Source organism: Coregonus lavaretus, assembly GCF_964263955.1.
Source record: "Coregonus lavaretus genome assembly, chromosome: 14".
In the NCBI taxonomy this organism is placed as follows: domain Eukaryota; kingdom Metazoa; phylum Chordata; class Actinopteri; order Salmoniformes; family Salmonidae; genus Coregonus; species Coregonus lavaretus.
In genome coordinates, this window is record NC_140001.1 from 36,070,174 (window position 1) to 36,088,564 (window position 18,391).

The 18,391-nt window shown below is 45.8% G+C and overlaps 1 protein-coding gene across 1 annotated transcript in view; it reads right to left on the bottom strand.

Moving 5' to 3' along the window:
- The window catches only part of LOC311141976 (zinc finger matrin-type protein 4-like), a gene marked incomplete at its 5' end in the record, with an annotated part of 135,801 nt that overhangs the window by 13,620 nt on the left and 103,790 nt on the right, over positions 1-18,391 (bottom strand). The window contains one exon of the mRNA XM_084177513.1: positions 11,623-11,719. Coding sequence (XP_084033639.1) covers positions 11,623-11,719 — 97 coding nt within the window. The remainder of the gene's footprint in view (positions 1-11,622; positions 11,720-18,391) is intronic.

Here is an 18,391-nt window from a genome sequence, read left to right on the forward strand (position 1 = left end):
TGACATTTAATCCTAGTACAAATTCCCAGTATATATATATATATATATACAGTGGGGAAAAAAAGTATTTAGTCAGCCACCAATTGTGCAAGTTCTCCCACTTAAAAAGGTGAGAGAGGCCTGTAATTTTCATCATAGGTACACGTCAACTATGACAGACAAATTGAGGAAAAAAAATCCAGAAAATCACATTGTAGGATTTTTAATGAATTTATTTGCAAATTATGGTGGAAAATAAGTATTTGGTCACCTACAAACAAGCAAAATTTCTGGCTCTCACAGACCTGTAACTTCTTCTTTAAGAGGCTCCTCTGTCCTCCACTCGTTACCTGTATTAATGGCACCTGTTTGAACTTGTTATCAGCATAAAAGACACCTGTCCACAACCTCAAACAGTCACACTCCAAACTCCACTATGGCCAAGACCAAAGAGCTGTCAAAGGACACCAGAAACAAAATTGTAGACCTGCACCAGGCTGGGAAGACTGAATCTGCAATAGGTAAGCAGCTTGGTTTGAAGAAATCAACTGTGGGAGCAATTATTAGGAAATGGAAGACATACAAGACCACTGATAATCTCCCTCGATCTGGGGCTCCACGCAAGATCTCACCCCGTGGGGTCAAAATGATCACAAGAACGGTGAGCAAAAATCCAAGAACCACACGGGGGGACCTAGTGAATGACCTGCAGAGAGCTGGGACCAAAGTAACAAAGCCTACCATCAGTAACACACCACGCCGCCAGGGACTCAAATCCTGCAGTGCCAGACGTGTCCCCCTGCTTAAGCCAGTACATGTCCAGGCCCGTCTGAAGTTTGCTAGAGTGCATTTGGATGATCCAGAAGAGGATTGGGAGAATGTCATATGGTCAGATGAAACCAAAATAGAACTTTTTGGTAAAAACTCAACTCGTCGTGTTTGGAGGACAAAGAATGCTGAGTTGCATCCAAAGAACACCATACCTACTGTGAAGCATGGGGGTGGAAACATCATGCTTTGGGGCTGTTTTTCTGCAAAGGGACTAGGACGACTGATCCGTGTAAAGGAAAGAATGAATGGGGCCATGTATCGTGAGATTTTGAGTGAAAACCTCCTTCCATCAGCAAGGGCATTGAAGATGAAACGTGGCTGGGTCTTTCAGCATTACAATGATCCCAAACACACCGCCCGGGCAATGAAGGAGTGGCTTCGTAAGAAGCATTTCAAGGTCCTGGAGTGGCCTAGCCAGTCTCCAGATCTCAACCCCATAGAAAATCTTTGGAGGGAGTTGAAAGTCTGTGTTGCCCAGCGACAGCCCCAAAACATCACTGCTCTAGAGGAGATCTGCATGGAGGAATGGGCCAAAATACCAGCAACAGTGTGTGAAAACCTTGTGAAGACTTACAGAAAACGTTTGACCTGTGTCATTGCCAACAAAGGGTATATTACAAAGTATTGAGAAACTTTTGTTATTGACCAAATACTTATTTTCCACCATAATTTGCAAATAAATTCATTAAAAATCCTACAATGTGATTTTCTGGATTTTTTTTTCTCATTTTGTCTGTCATAGTTGACATGTACCTATGATGAAAATTACAGGCCTCTCTCATCTTTTTAAGTGGGAGAACTTGCAGAATTGGTGGCTGACTAAATACTTTTTTCCCCCACTGTATATATATATTTTTAAGGGGGTAGATCAGCTTAATATTGCAGATAGATTGTAACTTCCATCAATGTAATTGTCTGCATCACTTCCAATCCCCCATGTTGTACTCCTGAGTGGCGCAGTGGTCTAAGGCACTGCATCGCAGTGCTAACTGTGCCACTAGAGATCCTGGTTTGAATCCAGGCTCTGTCGCAGCCGGCCACGACCAGGAGACTCATGGGCGGCGCACAATTGGCCCAGCGTCGTCCAGGGTAGGGGAGGGAATGGCCGGCAGGGATGTAGCTCAGTTGATAGAGCATGGCGTTTGCAATGCCAGGGTTGTGGGTTCGTTTCCCACGGGGGGCCAGTATGATAAAAAAAAAATTATTCACTAACTGTAAGTCGCTCTGGATAAGAGCGTCTGCTAAATGACTAAAATGTTAAATATATACATATCCTTTAAAAATATATATATTCCCCTTTATTACTTTCCAACCCCGCCACCCTTTCCCTACTTAGAGTAAACTAGTGAACAACAATGCTTAGGCCTCTACTTCCAGCTTATACTTACTATCTATATTTTATGGACACAGTCAATATTACAATAATTAAATTTTGTTTGTTTTTTCTCCTGAACTTCTTCTACTCTCAACCTCTCCGATCATTTTCATGATGTCCATCCGGTTTGCTTCTATATGCCATATCTTTCTAACTGTGCTCTTTCACAAAAGCTCCCAACCTACAACCTATATACTTATTATGGACACAGTATACTTACATTATTAGTTATCTTGTTATTATTTGTTGTTAGTTGTTATTAGTCCCATCCTTCTGTCATGCCCTGACTCAGGGGACGTTTATTTGTAGAGTCAGGGTGTGTATATTCCTTGTTATGTTAAGTTTTCTATGTTAGTGTCTAGATCGTGTAGATCTATGTTGGCCAGGGTGGTTCCCAATCAGAGGCAGCTGTAGCTCGTTGTCTCTGATTGGGTACCATACTTAGGCAGCCGTTTGGCACCAGTCGGTGTGGGATCTTGTTCCGTATAAGTATGTTATTAGTCTACCTTGGACTTCACGTATCGTTTGTTTGTTGTTTTGTTCGTGTTCAGTACGTTAATAAATATGCACGCTTATCACGCTGCGCCTTGGTCCGTCTCATCCGTTAACGATCGTGACACCTTCAACTCCATTCAACACCACCCATCTATCTCTTAACACCTGTCACGGATTCTGCCGAGGCTGCTCCTCCTCCTTGCTCGGGCAGGCTTCGGCGTTCGTCGTCCCCGGAGTACTAGCTACTGCCGTTCGATGTTATCGGTGTTTGTTTAGTTTTGTCTGTATTGTTTACACCTGTTCGTCATTATGTTAATTGTTTCCCTTATAATTACCCCAGTCTCTCATCTGTACTTTGTGTGTGATTGTTTTCCCTTTCACGGTTGTCTATTTTGTGAGCGGGTTATTTCCTCCCTGCATGGAGTTATTTTCTGTGTCCTTTTGGATCCTTTTCGTATTAAAAGTACTTATCCGAGAGTTCTGTGTCCTGCGCCTGACTTCGTTTACCGCATCTCACAGACAGTCGTGACAGAATCACACACCTTACCATGGAGTCAGCAGGAGCGACGGCACCGACTGGATCACTCGAGGAGCGCGTCCTACAACAGGCAGCGATGCTCCAAAATCTTGGTGCCGCTATGGATAACGTTATGAACACTTTGGGACGATGGGAGAGAGGAGGTTTGCCCACACCTCCTCCAACGATACCACCACCATCGGCTACTCCTATCGTCTCACATCCGGAGTCCAGTGTCTTTGGGACGTTCGTCGAGAGCTGGCCTGCAGAGACACCAACCTAAGCTTCGATCAGCTAGTGGACATGTCGATTCGCTTGGATACCCTGTTGGCTACCCGCGGACGTCCAGCGCTGGGGCCGTCCATTCCATCCCCCAGCACCTCCGAGCCGAGCCCTATGGAGCTCGGGGGTGCTGGTAGTAGGGAGGCCAGGAAGGAGGCTGTCCCCTGCACCAACTGTGGCCGCCGAGGACACACAGCGGTTCGGTGCTGGGGAGGGTCTCCTCGGATTCGAGGCAGCAGGCAGCGCACTGATGAGTCATTCCCGGTGAGTAAGGTCCCAACTCACCCAGAGCTCTCTGCTGTTCATATGTGTATCCAAGTGATGTTTCCAGAAGTTTCTTCTTACTCCCAGCATAAGGCGCTAGTCGATTCAGGCGCAGCTGGGAATTTTATCGATCGCCATTTCTCATATGAGTTAGGGATCCCTTTATTACCAGTCGATGTGCCCTTCCCTAACCATGCCCTAGATAGCCGGCCTTTGGGGTCGGGATTGATTAGGGAGGTCACAGCGCCACTGAAGATGAAAACGCAGAAGGGTCATGAGGAGACTATACAGTTGTATTTAATTGACTCTCCTGCGTTTCCAGTGGTGTTGGGACTTCCCTGGTTAATATCTCATGACCCCAACATTTCATGGCAACAGAGGGCTCTCAAGGGATGGTCTGATCAGTGTGTGGGGCAGTGTGTAGGTGTTTCCGTAGGGGCAACGACGGTGGAGAGTCCGAACCAAATGCCCACAATGCACATTCCTCCTGAGTATGCCGATTTGGCAAGCGCCTTCTGTAAGAAGAAGGCGACTCAATTACCACCTCATCGACAGGGGGATTGTGCGATAGACCTCCAGGTTGGCGCGGCGCTCCCTCGCAGCCATGTGTATCCTCTGTCTCAGGAGGAGACGGCTGCTATGGAGACATACGTCGCCGAATCCTTGAGACAGGGATACATACGGCCTTCCACTTCTCCTGCATCCTCAAGTTTCTTTTTTGTGAAGAAGAAGGATGGGGGTTTACGCCCGTGTATTGATTACCATGGTCTCAATCAGATCACTATTAAAATACAGCTATCCTCTCCCTCTGATTGCTAGTATGACAGAGTCATTACAAAATTGGATCTCAGGAGCGCTTACAACCTGGTGCGCATTCGGGAGGGAGATGAGAGGAAAACAGCCTTCAGTACCACCTCGGGTCACTATGAGTACCTCGTCATGCCATACGGTCTAATGAATGCTCCTTCAGTCTTCCAATCATTTGTAGACGAGATTTTCAGGGATTTGCATGGACAGGGGGTAGTGGTGTATATTGATGACATTCTGATATACTCCGCTACACGTACCGAGCATGTGTCCCTGGTACGTCGGGTGCTGGGTAGACTGTTGGAGCATGATCTGTATGTGAAGGCAGAGAAATGTCTGTTTTTCCAGGAGTCCATCTCCTTCCTGGGACACCGGTTGTCTGCGTCAGGGGTGGAGATGGAGATTGACCGCGTTTCAGCCGTGCGTAATTGGCAGACTCCAACTACAGTAAAGGAGGTGCAGCGGTTTTTGGGTTTTGCCAATTACTACCGGAGGTTTATCCGGGGTTTTGGACAGGATAACCTCCCTGCTAAAGGGGGGCCCAGTGCGTTTGCAGTGGTCGGCTGAGGCGGACAGGGCGTTTAGTCATTTGAAGGACCTGTTCACCTCAGCTCCGGTGCTGGCACATCCGGATCCCTCTTTGGCGTTCCAAGTCGAGGTGGATGCGTCCGAGGCGGGGATCGGTGCTATACTGTCTCAGCGCTCGGGCACGCCTCCAAAACTCCGCCCCTGTGCTTTCTATTCTAAGAAGCTCAGTCCGGCGGAGCGCAATTATGACGTGGGGGACAGGGAGCTGCTAGCTGTGGTCCAGGCCCTGAAGGTGTGGAGACATTGGCTTGAGGGGGCTAACCACCCTTTTCTCATTCTGACTGACCATCGTAACCTGGAGTACATCCGGGCAGCGAAGAGACTGAACCCTCGTCAGGCTAGGTGGGCCATGTTTCTGGCCCAGTTTGTCTTTAAGATCACGTATATCCCCGGGTCACAGAACGTTAAGGCAGACGCCCTGTCCCGACGATATGACACAGAGGAGAGGTCCATTGAGCCCACTCCCATACTACCGGAGTCTTGTCTCGTGGCACCGGTGGTGTGGGAGGTCGACACGGAAATCGAGCGGGCGTTACGTACCGACCCTTCTCCCCCAGAGTGTCCAGAGGGACGGAGGTACGTGCCGCTCGAGGTCCGTGACCGACTGATTTATTGGGCTCACACGTCACCCTCCTCTGGTCATCCTGGTATTGGTCGGACGGTGCACTGTCTTAGCGGGAAGTACTGGTGGCCCATCTTAGCTAAGGACGTGAGAGTTTACATTTCTTCCTGCTCGGTGTGCGCCCAGTGTAAGGCGCCTAGACACCTGCCCAGGGGGAAGTTACAACCTCTCCCCGTTCCACAACGGCCGTGATCTCACCTGTCGGTGGATTTTGTCACGGACCTTCCCCCCTCCCAGGGGAATACCACGATCTTGGTCGTTGTGGATCGGTTTTCTAAGGCCTGCCGTCTCATCCCTATGCCAGGTCTTCCTACAGCACTACAAACGGCCGAAGCCCTGTTTACTCACGTTTTCCGGCACTACGGGGTGCCTGAGGATATAGTGTCTGATCGGGGTCCCCAGTTCACCTCTAGAGTGTGGAGGGCGTTTATGGAACGTTTGGGGGTCTCGATCAGCCTTACCTCGGGTTTTCACCCTGAGAGTAATGGGCAGGTGGAGAGAGTAAACCAAGATGTGGGTGGGTTTCTGAGGTCCTACTGCCAGGACCGGCAGGAGGAGTGGTCGGGGTATATTCCCTAGGCAGAGCCCAAAAGTCACTCCGCCACTCCTACACTAATCTCACTCCTTTCCAGTGTGTGTTGGGCTATCAGCAGGTTCTGGCACCCTGGCATCAGAGCCAGATCGAGGCTCCTGCGGTGGATGAATGGTTTCGGCGCTCGGAGGAGACATGGAACGCTGCGCACGTCCACCTGCAGTGGGCCATCAGACGGCAAAAGGCGAGCGCCGATCGCCACCGCAGTGAGGGTCCGGTTTATGCACCGGGAGATCGGGTCTGGCTCTCGACCAGAAACCTGCCCCTTCACCTGCCCTGCCGGAAGCTGGGCCGGTGGTTTGTGGGGCCATTTAAAGTCCTGAGGAGATTGAACGAGGTATGTTATAGGTTACAGCTGCCTGTTAATTATCGCATTAACCCCTCGTTCCATATGTCTCTCCTCAGGCCGGTAAGGCCACTTTATGTTACGAACCCCGTGGCTTTGAACGTCTAGGGTGATGGACATGAGACCCGTAACATAATTCATGTAAATTATAAGTGTGGCATGGAACAGTGAGAACAAATATGACACAACAACCATGAACTACCGTCAAACACAAATGGTTTATTTCTGAACACACGGTAACGGTTTGGGAAAAAGGGCTGAGCAGGACCCAAGAAATGAAACAATAGTGTAAAACCCCCCTAAACTGATCTTGCCTGCCTCAAGAACCGCTAGGCTACTGCTACCATACAAAAATACAGTGGGTGGTCCGCTCAGATCTAACTAGTGTTTATAAACAGTTCTTTCTACGGGAAATGTATGCCCAAGGGCAGCTAGCTCAAACTCCCCTTTTCCCAGAAACACACAATAGTTACCAAACAGAGTAACCAGCAAATTAATGAGTACTCTATACACAGGACATCACAGTATCCATTACTCACATACAAAACAGTGGTCTAACAAAATTACCAACCAGAGTAACCAGCAACTTAGTGAGTAAACAAAAACAGGACACCACAGTGTCCATACTCACATACGGAAATATTCTCTCTCTCTCACAACAAACACAAGTGACTGGTTTTTATATAATGGGATGTGTGATTGAAAACCCAGCAACAGGTGGTGAAATGCAGAGGAATGTTCACTGATTGGTCCACCTTTGCAATCAGCAGACACCTCAACGACCACCAATCAGGAACATACAGGACACCTGTGATTAGGGCAGAAGGAGAGAAAAACACAGGACACAGGATACCTGTATCCGTAACACTGGTCCACTCCAGGAGAATGAGGTACGAGAGGCCCCTCCGCCCCCACTAGACATCGAAGGGGCTCCGGCGTACTCAGTCCGTTCCATCGTGGATTCGAGGCGTCGGATGGGGGGTCTGCAGTATCTCGTGGAGTGGGAGGGGTACGGTCCGGAGGAACGGTGCTGGGTCCCTAGGAGGGACATCCTAGATTCCTCTCTGTTGACAGAGTTCCACCGGAGTCACCCAACTTGCCCTGCTCCGCGTCCTCCTGGCCGTCCCCGAGGCCAGGGTCGGCGCACGGCTGGAGACGCGCGTCAAGGGGGGGGGTACTGTCACGGATTCTGCCGAGGCTGCTCCTCCTCCTTGCTCGGGCAGGCTTCGGCGTTCGTCGTCCCCGGAGTACTAGCTACTGCCGTTCGATGTTATCGGTGTTTGTTTAGTTTTGTCTGTATTGTTTACACCTGTTCGTCATTATGTTAATTGTTTCCCTTATAATTACCCCTGTCTCTCATCTGTACTTTGTGTGTGATTGTTTTCCCCTTCACGGTTGTCTATTTTGTGAGCGGGTTATTTCCTCCCTGCGTGGAGTTATTTTCTGTGTCCTTTGGGATCCTTTTCGTATTAAAAGTACGTATCCGAGAGTTCTGTGTCCTGCACCTGACTTCGTTTACCGCATCTCACAGACAGTCGTGACAACACCATCCATATAGGATTTCTATTTGCCATATATTTTGTGATGTTTTACAAAAGTTCTGAACCTTTCTATTCTCATTGTTTCTACAGATTGTGAATTGAAAATAAACATTTTTGCTAAAAGTATTATTATATTATTGATCGATTGACTATTACTTTTCAGATCACCCAGTAATGCTATCTGCAAGGTTAGCTCCAGGTAAATATTGCAATCCTTTAGCCATTCCTGGACCTGTGTCCAAAAACAAGCTACAAATGGACAGTACCAAAACAAATGATCTAATGATTCTGTCTCTTCGCAGCAAAATCTGCAGAGCTGGGAAGATTGTATCCCCCAAATAAATAACATTCTATTGGTAGCAAGAATTGTATATAATAATTTCAATTGAAAGATTCTAAGTTTTGAATCCGGTGTCGTTTTGCGTATCAGTTCATAAACACTATGCCATGGGATCGGTACGTCAAAAATCTCTTCCCAACTATTTTGCAATCTATATGGCACGGCTGTCAATCCTTTGGTCCTTAAATGAAACTGGTATACTTTTTTATTTACCACAGTTTTCCTTAAACAATTATGTTCTTTAATGCAAATTAATGAAAATTCCCTGTCTTAGGTCAGTTAGGATCCCACATTATTTTAAGAATGTGAAATGTCAGAATAATAGTAGAGAGAATGATTTATTTCAGCTTTTATTTATTTCATCACATTCCCAGTGGGTCAGAAGTTTACATACACTCAATTTGTATTTGGTAGCATTGCCTTTAAATTGTTTAACTTGGGTCAAACGTTTCGGGTAGCCTTCCACAAGCTTCCCACAATAAGTTGGGTGAATTTTGGCCCATTCCTCCTGACAGAGCTGGTATAACTGAGTCAGGTTTGTAGGCCTCCTTGCTCACACACGCCTTTTCAGTTCTGCCCACAAATGTTCTATAGGATTGAGGTCAGGGCTTTGTGATGGCCACTCCAATACCTTGACTTTGTTGTCCTTAAGCCATTCTGCCACAACTTTGGAAGTATGCTTGGGGTCATTGTCCATTTGGAAGACCCATTTGCAACCAAGCTTTAACTTCCTGACTGATGTCTTGAGATGCTGCTTCAATATATCCACATTCTATTCCTTCCTCATGATGCCATCTATTTTGTGAAGTGTACCAGTCCCTCCTGCAGCAAAGCACCCCCACAGCATGATGCTGCCACCCCCGTGCTTCACGGTTGGGATGGTGGTCTTCGGCTTGCAAGCAGACCCCTTTTTCCTCCAAACATAACGATGGTCATTATGGCCAAACAGTTCTATTTTTGTTTCATCAGACCAGAGGACATTTCTCCAAAAAGTACGATCTTTGTTCCCATATGCAGTTGCAAACCGTAGTCTGGCTTTTTTATGGCGGTTTTGGAGCAGTGGCTTCTTCCTTGCTGAGCGGCCTTTCAGGTTATGTCGATATAGGACTCGTTTTACTGTGGATATAGATACTTTTGTACCTGTTTCCTCTAGCATCTTCACAATGTCCTTTGCTGTTGTTCTGGGATTGATTTGCACTTTTTGCACCAAAGTACGTTCATCTATAGGAGACAGAACGCGTCTCCTTCCTGAGCGGTATGACGGCTGCGTGGTCCCATGGTGTTTATACTTGCGTACTATTGTTTGTACAGATGAACGTGGTACCTTCATGTGTTTGGAAATTGCTCCCAAGGATGAACCAGACTTGTGGAGGTCTACACATTTTTTCTGGGGTCTTGGCTGATTTCTTTTGATTTTCCCATGATGTCAAGCAAAGAGGCACTGAGTTTGAAGGTAGGCCTTGAAATACATCCACAGGTACACCTCCAATTGACTCAAATGATGTCAATTAGCCTATCAGAAGCTTCTAAAGCCATGACATAATTTTTCTGGAATTTTTCAAGCTGTTTAAAGGCACAGTCAACTTAGTGTATGTAAACTTCTGACCCACTGGAATTGTGATACAGTGAATTATAAGTGAAATAATCTGTCTGTAAACAATTGTTGGAAAAATGACTTGTGTCATGCACTAAGTAGATGTCCTAACCGACTTGCCAAAACTATTGTTTTTTAACAATATATTTGTGGAGTGGTTGAAAAACTAGTTTTATTGACTCCAACCTAAGTGTATGTGAACTTCCGACTTCAACTGTATATGTGAATTGTAATAATGTAGCTAACCAAATAGTACAACAGGCAGAAATGAACTAAAACCAATGTTATCCAAGGTAGATGTCAATTCTTCGTGGGTAGCTAGCTAACAATTCTTTGTGGCTATCTGGCTAGCTAACAGTAGTAGCTAGCCTGTTAGCTCTATTGACTTACTATGGGCTTGCGACCTATGCACACTACAGTGGGTATTGTAGGCAGGTAACCATGCAAAAATGTACATATCAAGATAAAATATTGTAGTCAGGCAACATATGAGATGTGAATAGGCAACATTTCATTCTGAAGTCGGAGTGTATTTTCTCTCGCTTCAGCTCAAATAATGGCCGCCATTGATTTCAAGACATGTTTCGTCATTTCTTACGTGGTTGCGTCATATTTCTTTGCATACTTTTCATTGAAGCTTGCATCGATGCATGCTTCAAAATATGTACAAACAGAGAACTCATTCGAGAAGTGCCCTCCGTGCTCCGTTTCGCATACTTTGATTTGGACTAATACTCCGACCCTCCCATGCTCCAATTTGCGTGCTCGGAGCACGGTAGCATTGAGAAACACCCTTGGTGTTAGTTATGTGTGTTGGTTGTGTATAAGCACTAGTTGTCTGAGTTAGATGGTTGTTTGTGTGTGTATGTGTGTGTGTATGTGTGTGTGTGTGTGTGTGTGTGTGTGTGTGCGTGTGTGTGCATTTTAGTTGTTATTAGCGCTAGTTGTTTATTCTCTCTGATGATCACAGCCTGATGGAGCTAGCCTGGGCTGTGGGTGTTTGTTGTGTCTACAGTACAACAAGCGCTTGTTGAATCTGGGTGCCACTCCTGCAGGCACTGCAGCACGGCCACCACTTAGCAGCAGCAATGTGAAAGAAGTGAAAAAATGGCTCAATTAGACTAATTTTTCCTACTCAAAAACGAATTGCTTTCAATAAGACTGAACTTAAGTGGAAAAAGATCCAAAGATGCCTGAAGCCAGCAGAGGGACTCCCTCTCCCCCTCTCGCTAATATTCATATATAGCTGCATACATTCTATCTATTCTATCTATGGCTGATGCAGAATGTAAAAAGCCTCCTTGAAAGTGCCAATTGATTTTCAATGTCATAACATGTATTCCTAAACCAAACACAGTCCCATTTACATTGCTGGCCACTTACCATCAGACAAGAACACACAGTGTGAAATTGTCTGTTTAGCTGCAGTACACAGAGTAGAAAACTCACTTGTTTTGGTGCTTTGAGCCCTGCAGATGTGCATGGTACTGTGCCACAGAGTTGAGTGTGACACTGCAGACTTCACAGGTATAGCTACGTTTCAGACCTGGAATTAAAAACACACAAACACAGACACACTGGATTAATAAACATTTATAAACATATTTCCCAAATGCTCTTCTGTTTTAGCAGGATTAGACAGGTGTCATGTATTAGCAAACGACTTGTTTCAATTACAATTATTGTACTTGGTAACGATGAAACTATGTATGTACAGTGCCTTGCAAAAAAATACCTTATTTCAAAAAAATTCTAAAGAATAAATAACGGAAAAGTGGGGCGTATTTATTCTTTAGAATTTTTTGAAATAAGTAATTTTTTTTCAAACTCAACAGTTTCTCGTGTGTATCAATAATGGTCCACCATCCAAATGACATCCAGCCAACTTGACACAACTGTGGGAAACATTGGAGTCAACATGGGCCAGCATCCCTGTGGAACACTTTTGACAACTTGTAGAGTCTATGCCCCGTCGAATTGAGGCTGTTCTGAGGGCAAAAGGGGGGGTGGGGGTGCAACTCAATATTAGGAAGGTGTTCATAATGTGTTGTACACTCAGTGAATACTTACAGTGGTAGCCTAAGCACTTCCATGCAAAAGGTACATTTTCTATTCACCTGTTAAATTCTACTGAATGTTTTAAACCTGTGCTCCCTTTCGGATGCATAGAGCAAAAACTTGAAATTATAATAGCCTATCTAATAGGCACAATTCAATTAAAGATGTGCATGGTTGTTGTATGGCTACTTGGGGAATATGAACTCATCATGGCCAGAAAAGGTGAGGAATTTATTCTGCAATGGTTATGACATTTGTATTATGTTCATGAACTCAATATTGTCTACTCGAGAAATTTGACATTACAGTATTCAGACGTAGCCTACAAACATCAATGGAAAAGGTAAACCATCTGTTCTACCGTTAAACTGCACTTCGGATCGGATTGCATGGAGCAAAATACTTGAAATAGCTTATCTATTTACTAATGTGAAGTGGGCCCAATAAAATTAGAGTTGGGACGAATGTTAGCCTATCCTAATTTGTTGAAGGCCTACAGGCTATTTTGCCAATATGAAACCATCACGGTCAGAAAAGGTGAGGAATTTATTCTGCAATGATCTTGGAAATGAAATAAATAACAAGAAATAGATGCCTATTTCTAATTATTTTAGAATGCAAAGATAAAATGAATAGATTTTCACTCTTCTCACTACCGGCAAATGATTGCATCTTGTTATTATATTTAGCTACCAGTTATTTTGTTATGAATAAGAGTGTCATCATATATTCCCCTTTTGCAATACCTCACCCACTCAAAACTGAGCTTACGCATGGTCTAAAGTTTGCGGGAGGATAAGCACTTTATCACGTCAAGTTCCATTTGTATAAATGGCAACTTTTGCATGAAAACTGGCGCACGCATGTTTTGGGGGATATTTTGTGCGTACGCAACGTTTATAAATGAGAACCCTGGTCAGCATTCTTTCTCAGTGCTGTGAATAAAAATATTAGAGAGCTAGAAGGGATGAGATAACACTAACTAACAGCAGCTTCTCCTCTATTCCAGGGGTTCCAAAACCTTTTCACTCTGGCCCCCCTTCCAGCATTGGGGAACATCCCACGAAATTGCACCTATTGCATTCTACTATTACAACTTTCAAGAGTAAGTTTGAAGCCGGACTGAGGGGGACCCCCGCGCCCACCCTGCCGACCCCTCGGGGGATGCGCCTCACAGTTTGGGAACCACTGCTCTATACAACTGCCTGTTGGAGACACTAGGAATGCGTCCCAAATGCCACCCTATTCATTACATACTGCCCTATGGTCAAAAGTAGTGCACTAAATAGGGAATAGGGTGCCATTTGAGACGCAGCCTAGGGTCAGTGCTCAGTGCTTGTCAAGCTACGCATGATCAACTTCACTGATGACTGTTCCTGGCGGGGGGAAGTGGAGAGAATCAATTAAAGACATGCCCACACTGAAATGTCACACATTCAGTATTGATCACAATTAAATTACATTGAAATTATAACATCCATTACTGAGGCTGGAGGTTTTTGAGGGATGGACACACCTTGGGTCTTATTAGACAGAGCTCTGATTTGAGTGAAATGTAAGCTGTTGATTGTATTTTGTTATTACATACCATTGCTTTGGGTATAAAACACGAAGCTAACTAGCTCACTCCAAGATTCAACTAAGATCTGAACGAGACGATCACTTTATTTCTCGCCCCTTTTGATGTCTTCGGCATCTGTGGATCACCAAATCAGCAACTAACAGAGTGACAAACGATTTCTCTGTGGATTCGTCATAAATGGTACGCTATTCTCTACATAGTTCTCTACTTTTGACCAGGGCCCATCAAAAGTAGTGCACTATAAAGGGAATCGGGTGCCATTTGGGACAAATTCTCTGTCTGTCTGTCTGTCTGTTCAAATCAAATCAAATTTTATTGGTCACATGCGCCGAATACAACAGGTGCAGACATTACAGTGAAATGCTTACTTACAGCCCTTAACCAACAGTGCATTTAGTTTTAACAAAAAAAGTAAAAATAAAACAACAACAAAAAAAGTGTTGAGAAAAAAAGAGCAGAAGTAAAATAAAATAACAGTAGGGAGGCTATATATACAGGGGGGTACCGGTGCAGAGTCAATGTGCGGGGGCACCGGCTAGTTGAGATAGTTGAAGTAATATGTACATGTGGGTAGAGTTAAAGTGACTATGCATAAATAATTAACAGAGTAGCAGCAGCGTAAAAAGGATGGGGTGGGGGGGCAGTGCAAATAGTCCGGGTAGCCATGATTAGCTGTTCAGGAGTCTTATGGCTTGGGGGTAGAAGCTGTTGAGAAGTCTTTTGGACCTAGACTTGGCACTCCGGTACCGCTTGCCGTGCGGTAGCAGGGAGAACAGTCTATGACTAGGGTGGCTGGAGTCTTTGACAATTTTGAGGGCCTTCCTCTGACACCGCCTGGTATAGAGGTCCTGGATGGCAGGAAGCTTGGCCCCAGTGATGTACTGGGCCGTACGCACTACCCTCTGTAGTGCCTTGTGGTCGGAGGCCAAGCAGTTGCCATACCAGGCGGTGATGCAACCAGTCAGGATGCTCTCGATGGTGCAGCTGTATAATTATTTGAGGATCTGAGGACCCATGCCAAATCTTTTCAGTCTCCTGAGGGGGAATAGGCTTTGTCGTGCCCTCTTCACGACTGTCTTGGTGTGTTTGGACCATGATAGTTCGTTGGTGATGTGGACACCAAGGAACTTGAAGCTCTCAACCTGTTCCACTACAGCCCCGTCGATGAGAATGGGGGCGTGCTCAGTCCTCTTTTTTTTCCTGTAGTCCACAATCATCTCCTTTGTCTTGGTCACGTTGAGGGAGAGGTTGTTGTCCTGGCACCACACGGCCAGGTCTCTGACCTCCTCCCTATAGGCTGTCTCATCGTTGTCGGTGATCAGGCCTACCACTGTTGTGTCGTCGGCAAACTTAATGATGGTGTTGGAGTCGTGCCTGGACGTGCAGTCATGGGTGAACAGAGAGTACAGGAGGGGACTGAGCATGCACCCCTGAGGGGCCCCCGTGTTGAGGATCAGTGTGGCAGATGTGTTGTTACCTACCCTTACCACCTGGGGGCGGCCCGTCAGGAAGTCCAGGATCCAGTTGCAGAGGGATGTGTTTAGTCCCAGGATCCTTAGCTTAGTGATGAGCTTAGAGGGCACTATGGTGTTGAATGCTGAGCTGTAGTCAATGAATAGCATTCTCACGTAGGTGTTCCTCTTGTCCAGGTGGGAAAGGGCAGTGTGGAGTGCAATAGAGATTGCATCATCTGTGGATCTGTTGGGGCGGTATGCAAATTGGAGTGGGTCTAGGGTTTCTGGGATAATGATGTTGATGTGAGCCATGACCAGCCTTTCAAAGCACTTCATGGCTACAGACGTCAGTGCTACGGGTCGGTAGTCATTTAGGCAGGTTATCTTAGAGTCCTTGGGCACGGGGACTATGGTGGTCTGCTTGAAACATGTTGGTATTACAGACTCAGTCAGGGACATGTTGAAAATGTCAGTGAAGACACTTGCCAGTTGGTCAGCACATGCTCGGAGTACACGTCCTGGTAATCCGTCTGGCCCTGCGGATTACCAATCCGTCTGGCCCCTTGTGAATGTTGACCTGCTTAAAAGTCTTACTCACATCGACTACGGAGAGCGTGATCACATAGTCATCCGGAACAGCTGGTGCTCTCATGCATGCTTCAGTGTTGCTTGCCTCGAAGCGAGTATAGAAGTGGTTTAGCTTGTCTGGTAGGCTTGTGTCACTGGGCAGCTCGCGGCTGTGCTTCCCTTTGTAGTCTGTAATAGTTTTCAAGCCCTGCCACATCCGACGAGCGTCAGAGCCAGTGTAGTACGATTCAATCTTAGCCCTGTATTGACTCTTTGCCTGTTTGATGGTTCGTCGGAGGGCATAGCGGGATTTCTTATAAGCGTCCGGGTTAGAGTCCCGTTCCTTGAAAGCGGCAGCTCTACCCTTTAGCTCAGTGCGGATGTTTCCTGTAATCCATGGCTTCTGGTTGGGGTATGTACGTACGGTCACTGTGGGGACGACATCATCGATGCACTTATTGATGAAGCCAGTGACTGATGTGGTGTACTCCTCAATGCTGTCTGAAGAATCCCGGAACATGTTCCAGTCTGTGCTAGCAAAACAGTCCTGTAGCTTAGCATCTGCGTCATCTGACCACTTTTTTATTAACCGAGTCACTGGTGCTTCCTGCTTTAGTTTTTGCTTATAAGCAGGAATCAGGAGGATAGAGTTATGGTCAGATTTGCCAAATGGAGGGCGAGGGAGAGCTTTGTATGCGTCTCTGTGTGTGGAGTAAAGGTGGTCTAGAGTTTTTTTTCCTCTGGTTGCACATTTAACATGCTGGTAGAAATTAGGTAGAACGGATTTAAGTTTCCCTGCATTAAAGTCCCCGGCCACTAGGAGCGCTGCATCTGGATGAGCATTTTCCTGTTGATTTATGGCCTTGTACAACTCATTCAGTGCAATCTTAATGCCACCATTGGTTTGTGGTGGTAAATAGACAGCTATGAAAAATATAGATGAAAACTCTCTTGGAAAATAGTGTGGTCTACAGCTTATCAAAAGATACTCTACCTCAGGCGAGCAAAACCTCGAGACTTCCTTGGTATTTGATTTTGTGCACCAGCTGTTGTTTACAAATATACACAGACCGCCACCCCTTGTCTTACCGGAGTCAGCCGTTCTATCCTGCCGATGTAGCGTATAGGCCGCTAGCTGTATGTTATTATTGTCGTCGTTCAGCCACGACTTGGTGAAACATAGGATATTACAGTTTTTAATGTCCCGTTGGTACGATAACCGTAATCTTAGGTCATCCAATTTGTTATCCAATGATTGAAGATTGGCTAATAGGATTGATGGAAGAGGCAGTTTACTCGCTCGCCGTCGGATCCTTACAAGGCACCCCAATCTACGTCCACGATATCTCCGTCTCTTCCTCACGCGAATTACGGGGATTTGGGCCTTGTCGGGTGTCTGTATGATATCCTTCGCGGCCGCCTCGTTAAAGAAAAAATCTTCGTCCAATACGAGGTGAGTAATCGCTGTCCTGATATCCAGAAGCTCTTTTTGGTTATAAGAGACGATGGCAGAAACATTATGTACAAAATAAATTACAAATAACGCGGAAAAACACACATAATAGTACAAATGGTTAGAGGGCTGTAAAACGGCAGCCATCTTCTCCGGCGCTGTTCAGTCTGTCTGTCTGTCTGTCTGTCTGTGATACAGTTGTTCAGCTGGCTCCCTGCTGTGACAGAGTGAGTGCTCAGTTTAATGGCTGTCATGTTAAAACTAATGAAACAGTGGCATGACAAATAGCCCAATCGCTTGCTTCCTCTTTCTAAATTGAGTTAAAGGGTTTGGAGGGTAAGAAAGGCCAAGGTAAGGATAAATGTCCCCACTTCTGTCCCATCATTGAATCTAATTATCCAGTCTCTCCTCCGTCTTAAGGTCATATCCCCCATGTTGATGAGCTTTACCTTTCTCTTTAGCTATGTCACAGCATTAAAACCTCACCTGCATGAGAGAGAGAGAGAGAGAGAGAGAGAGAGAGAGAGAGAGAGAGAGAGAGAGAGAGAGAGAGAAGAGAGAGAGAGAGAGAGAGAGAGAGAGAGAGAGAGAGAGAGAGAGAGAGAGAGAGGAAAGAGGTTGCTCTGGGCTGCCAGATTGTCTCATTATGAGGTTATGTCAGACTGAACAAAGATCAGCAACAGAAACAAAGTACCCAGATTATTTGTAACATCATCCAGTACTGTACCTAGATGGCACTGATGTTAAGTGCTTGTTGACTGTTAGCCCTGTCATAGCTAGATAGAAAAACTGCTGATCTGATCCATTTTAATGAAGTTCAGACAGACTGAGATGGGAGACAAGAATCTCTCTCTCTTTCTCTCTCTTTCCCTCTCTCTCTCTGCAATTTCTCCATCTGTTGTCAGCCCCTCAGTAACCATGTGTCAGAGCGACGACTGCCTTGCCTAAAGCTCTGAGATTAAAATTTTGCGAGAGAGAGAGAGAGGCTCCCCTGAAACTCTCATGAGTCTGACATTAAAGCGCTGCAGTGATCGGCAGGGGTAGCACTCGGGCTCGGCGCCGCGTGGCCTTTTGACAGGCCGCATCTCAAACTCTTTTTGAAAA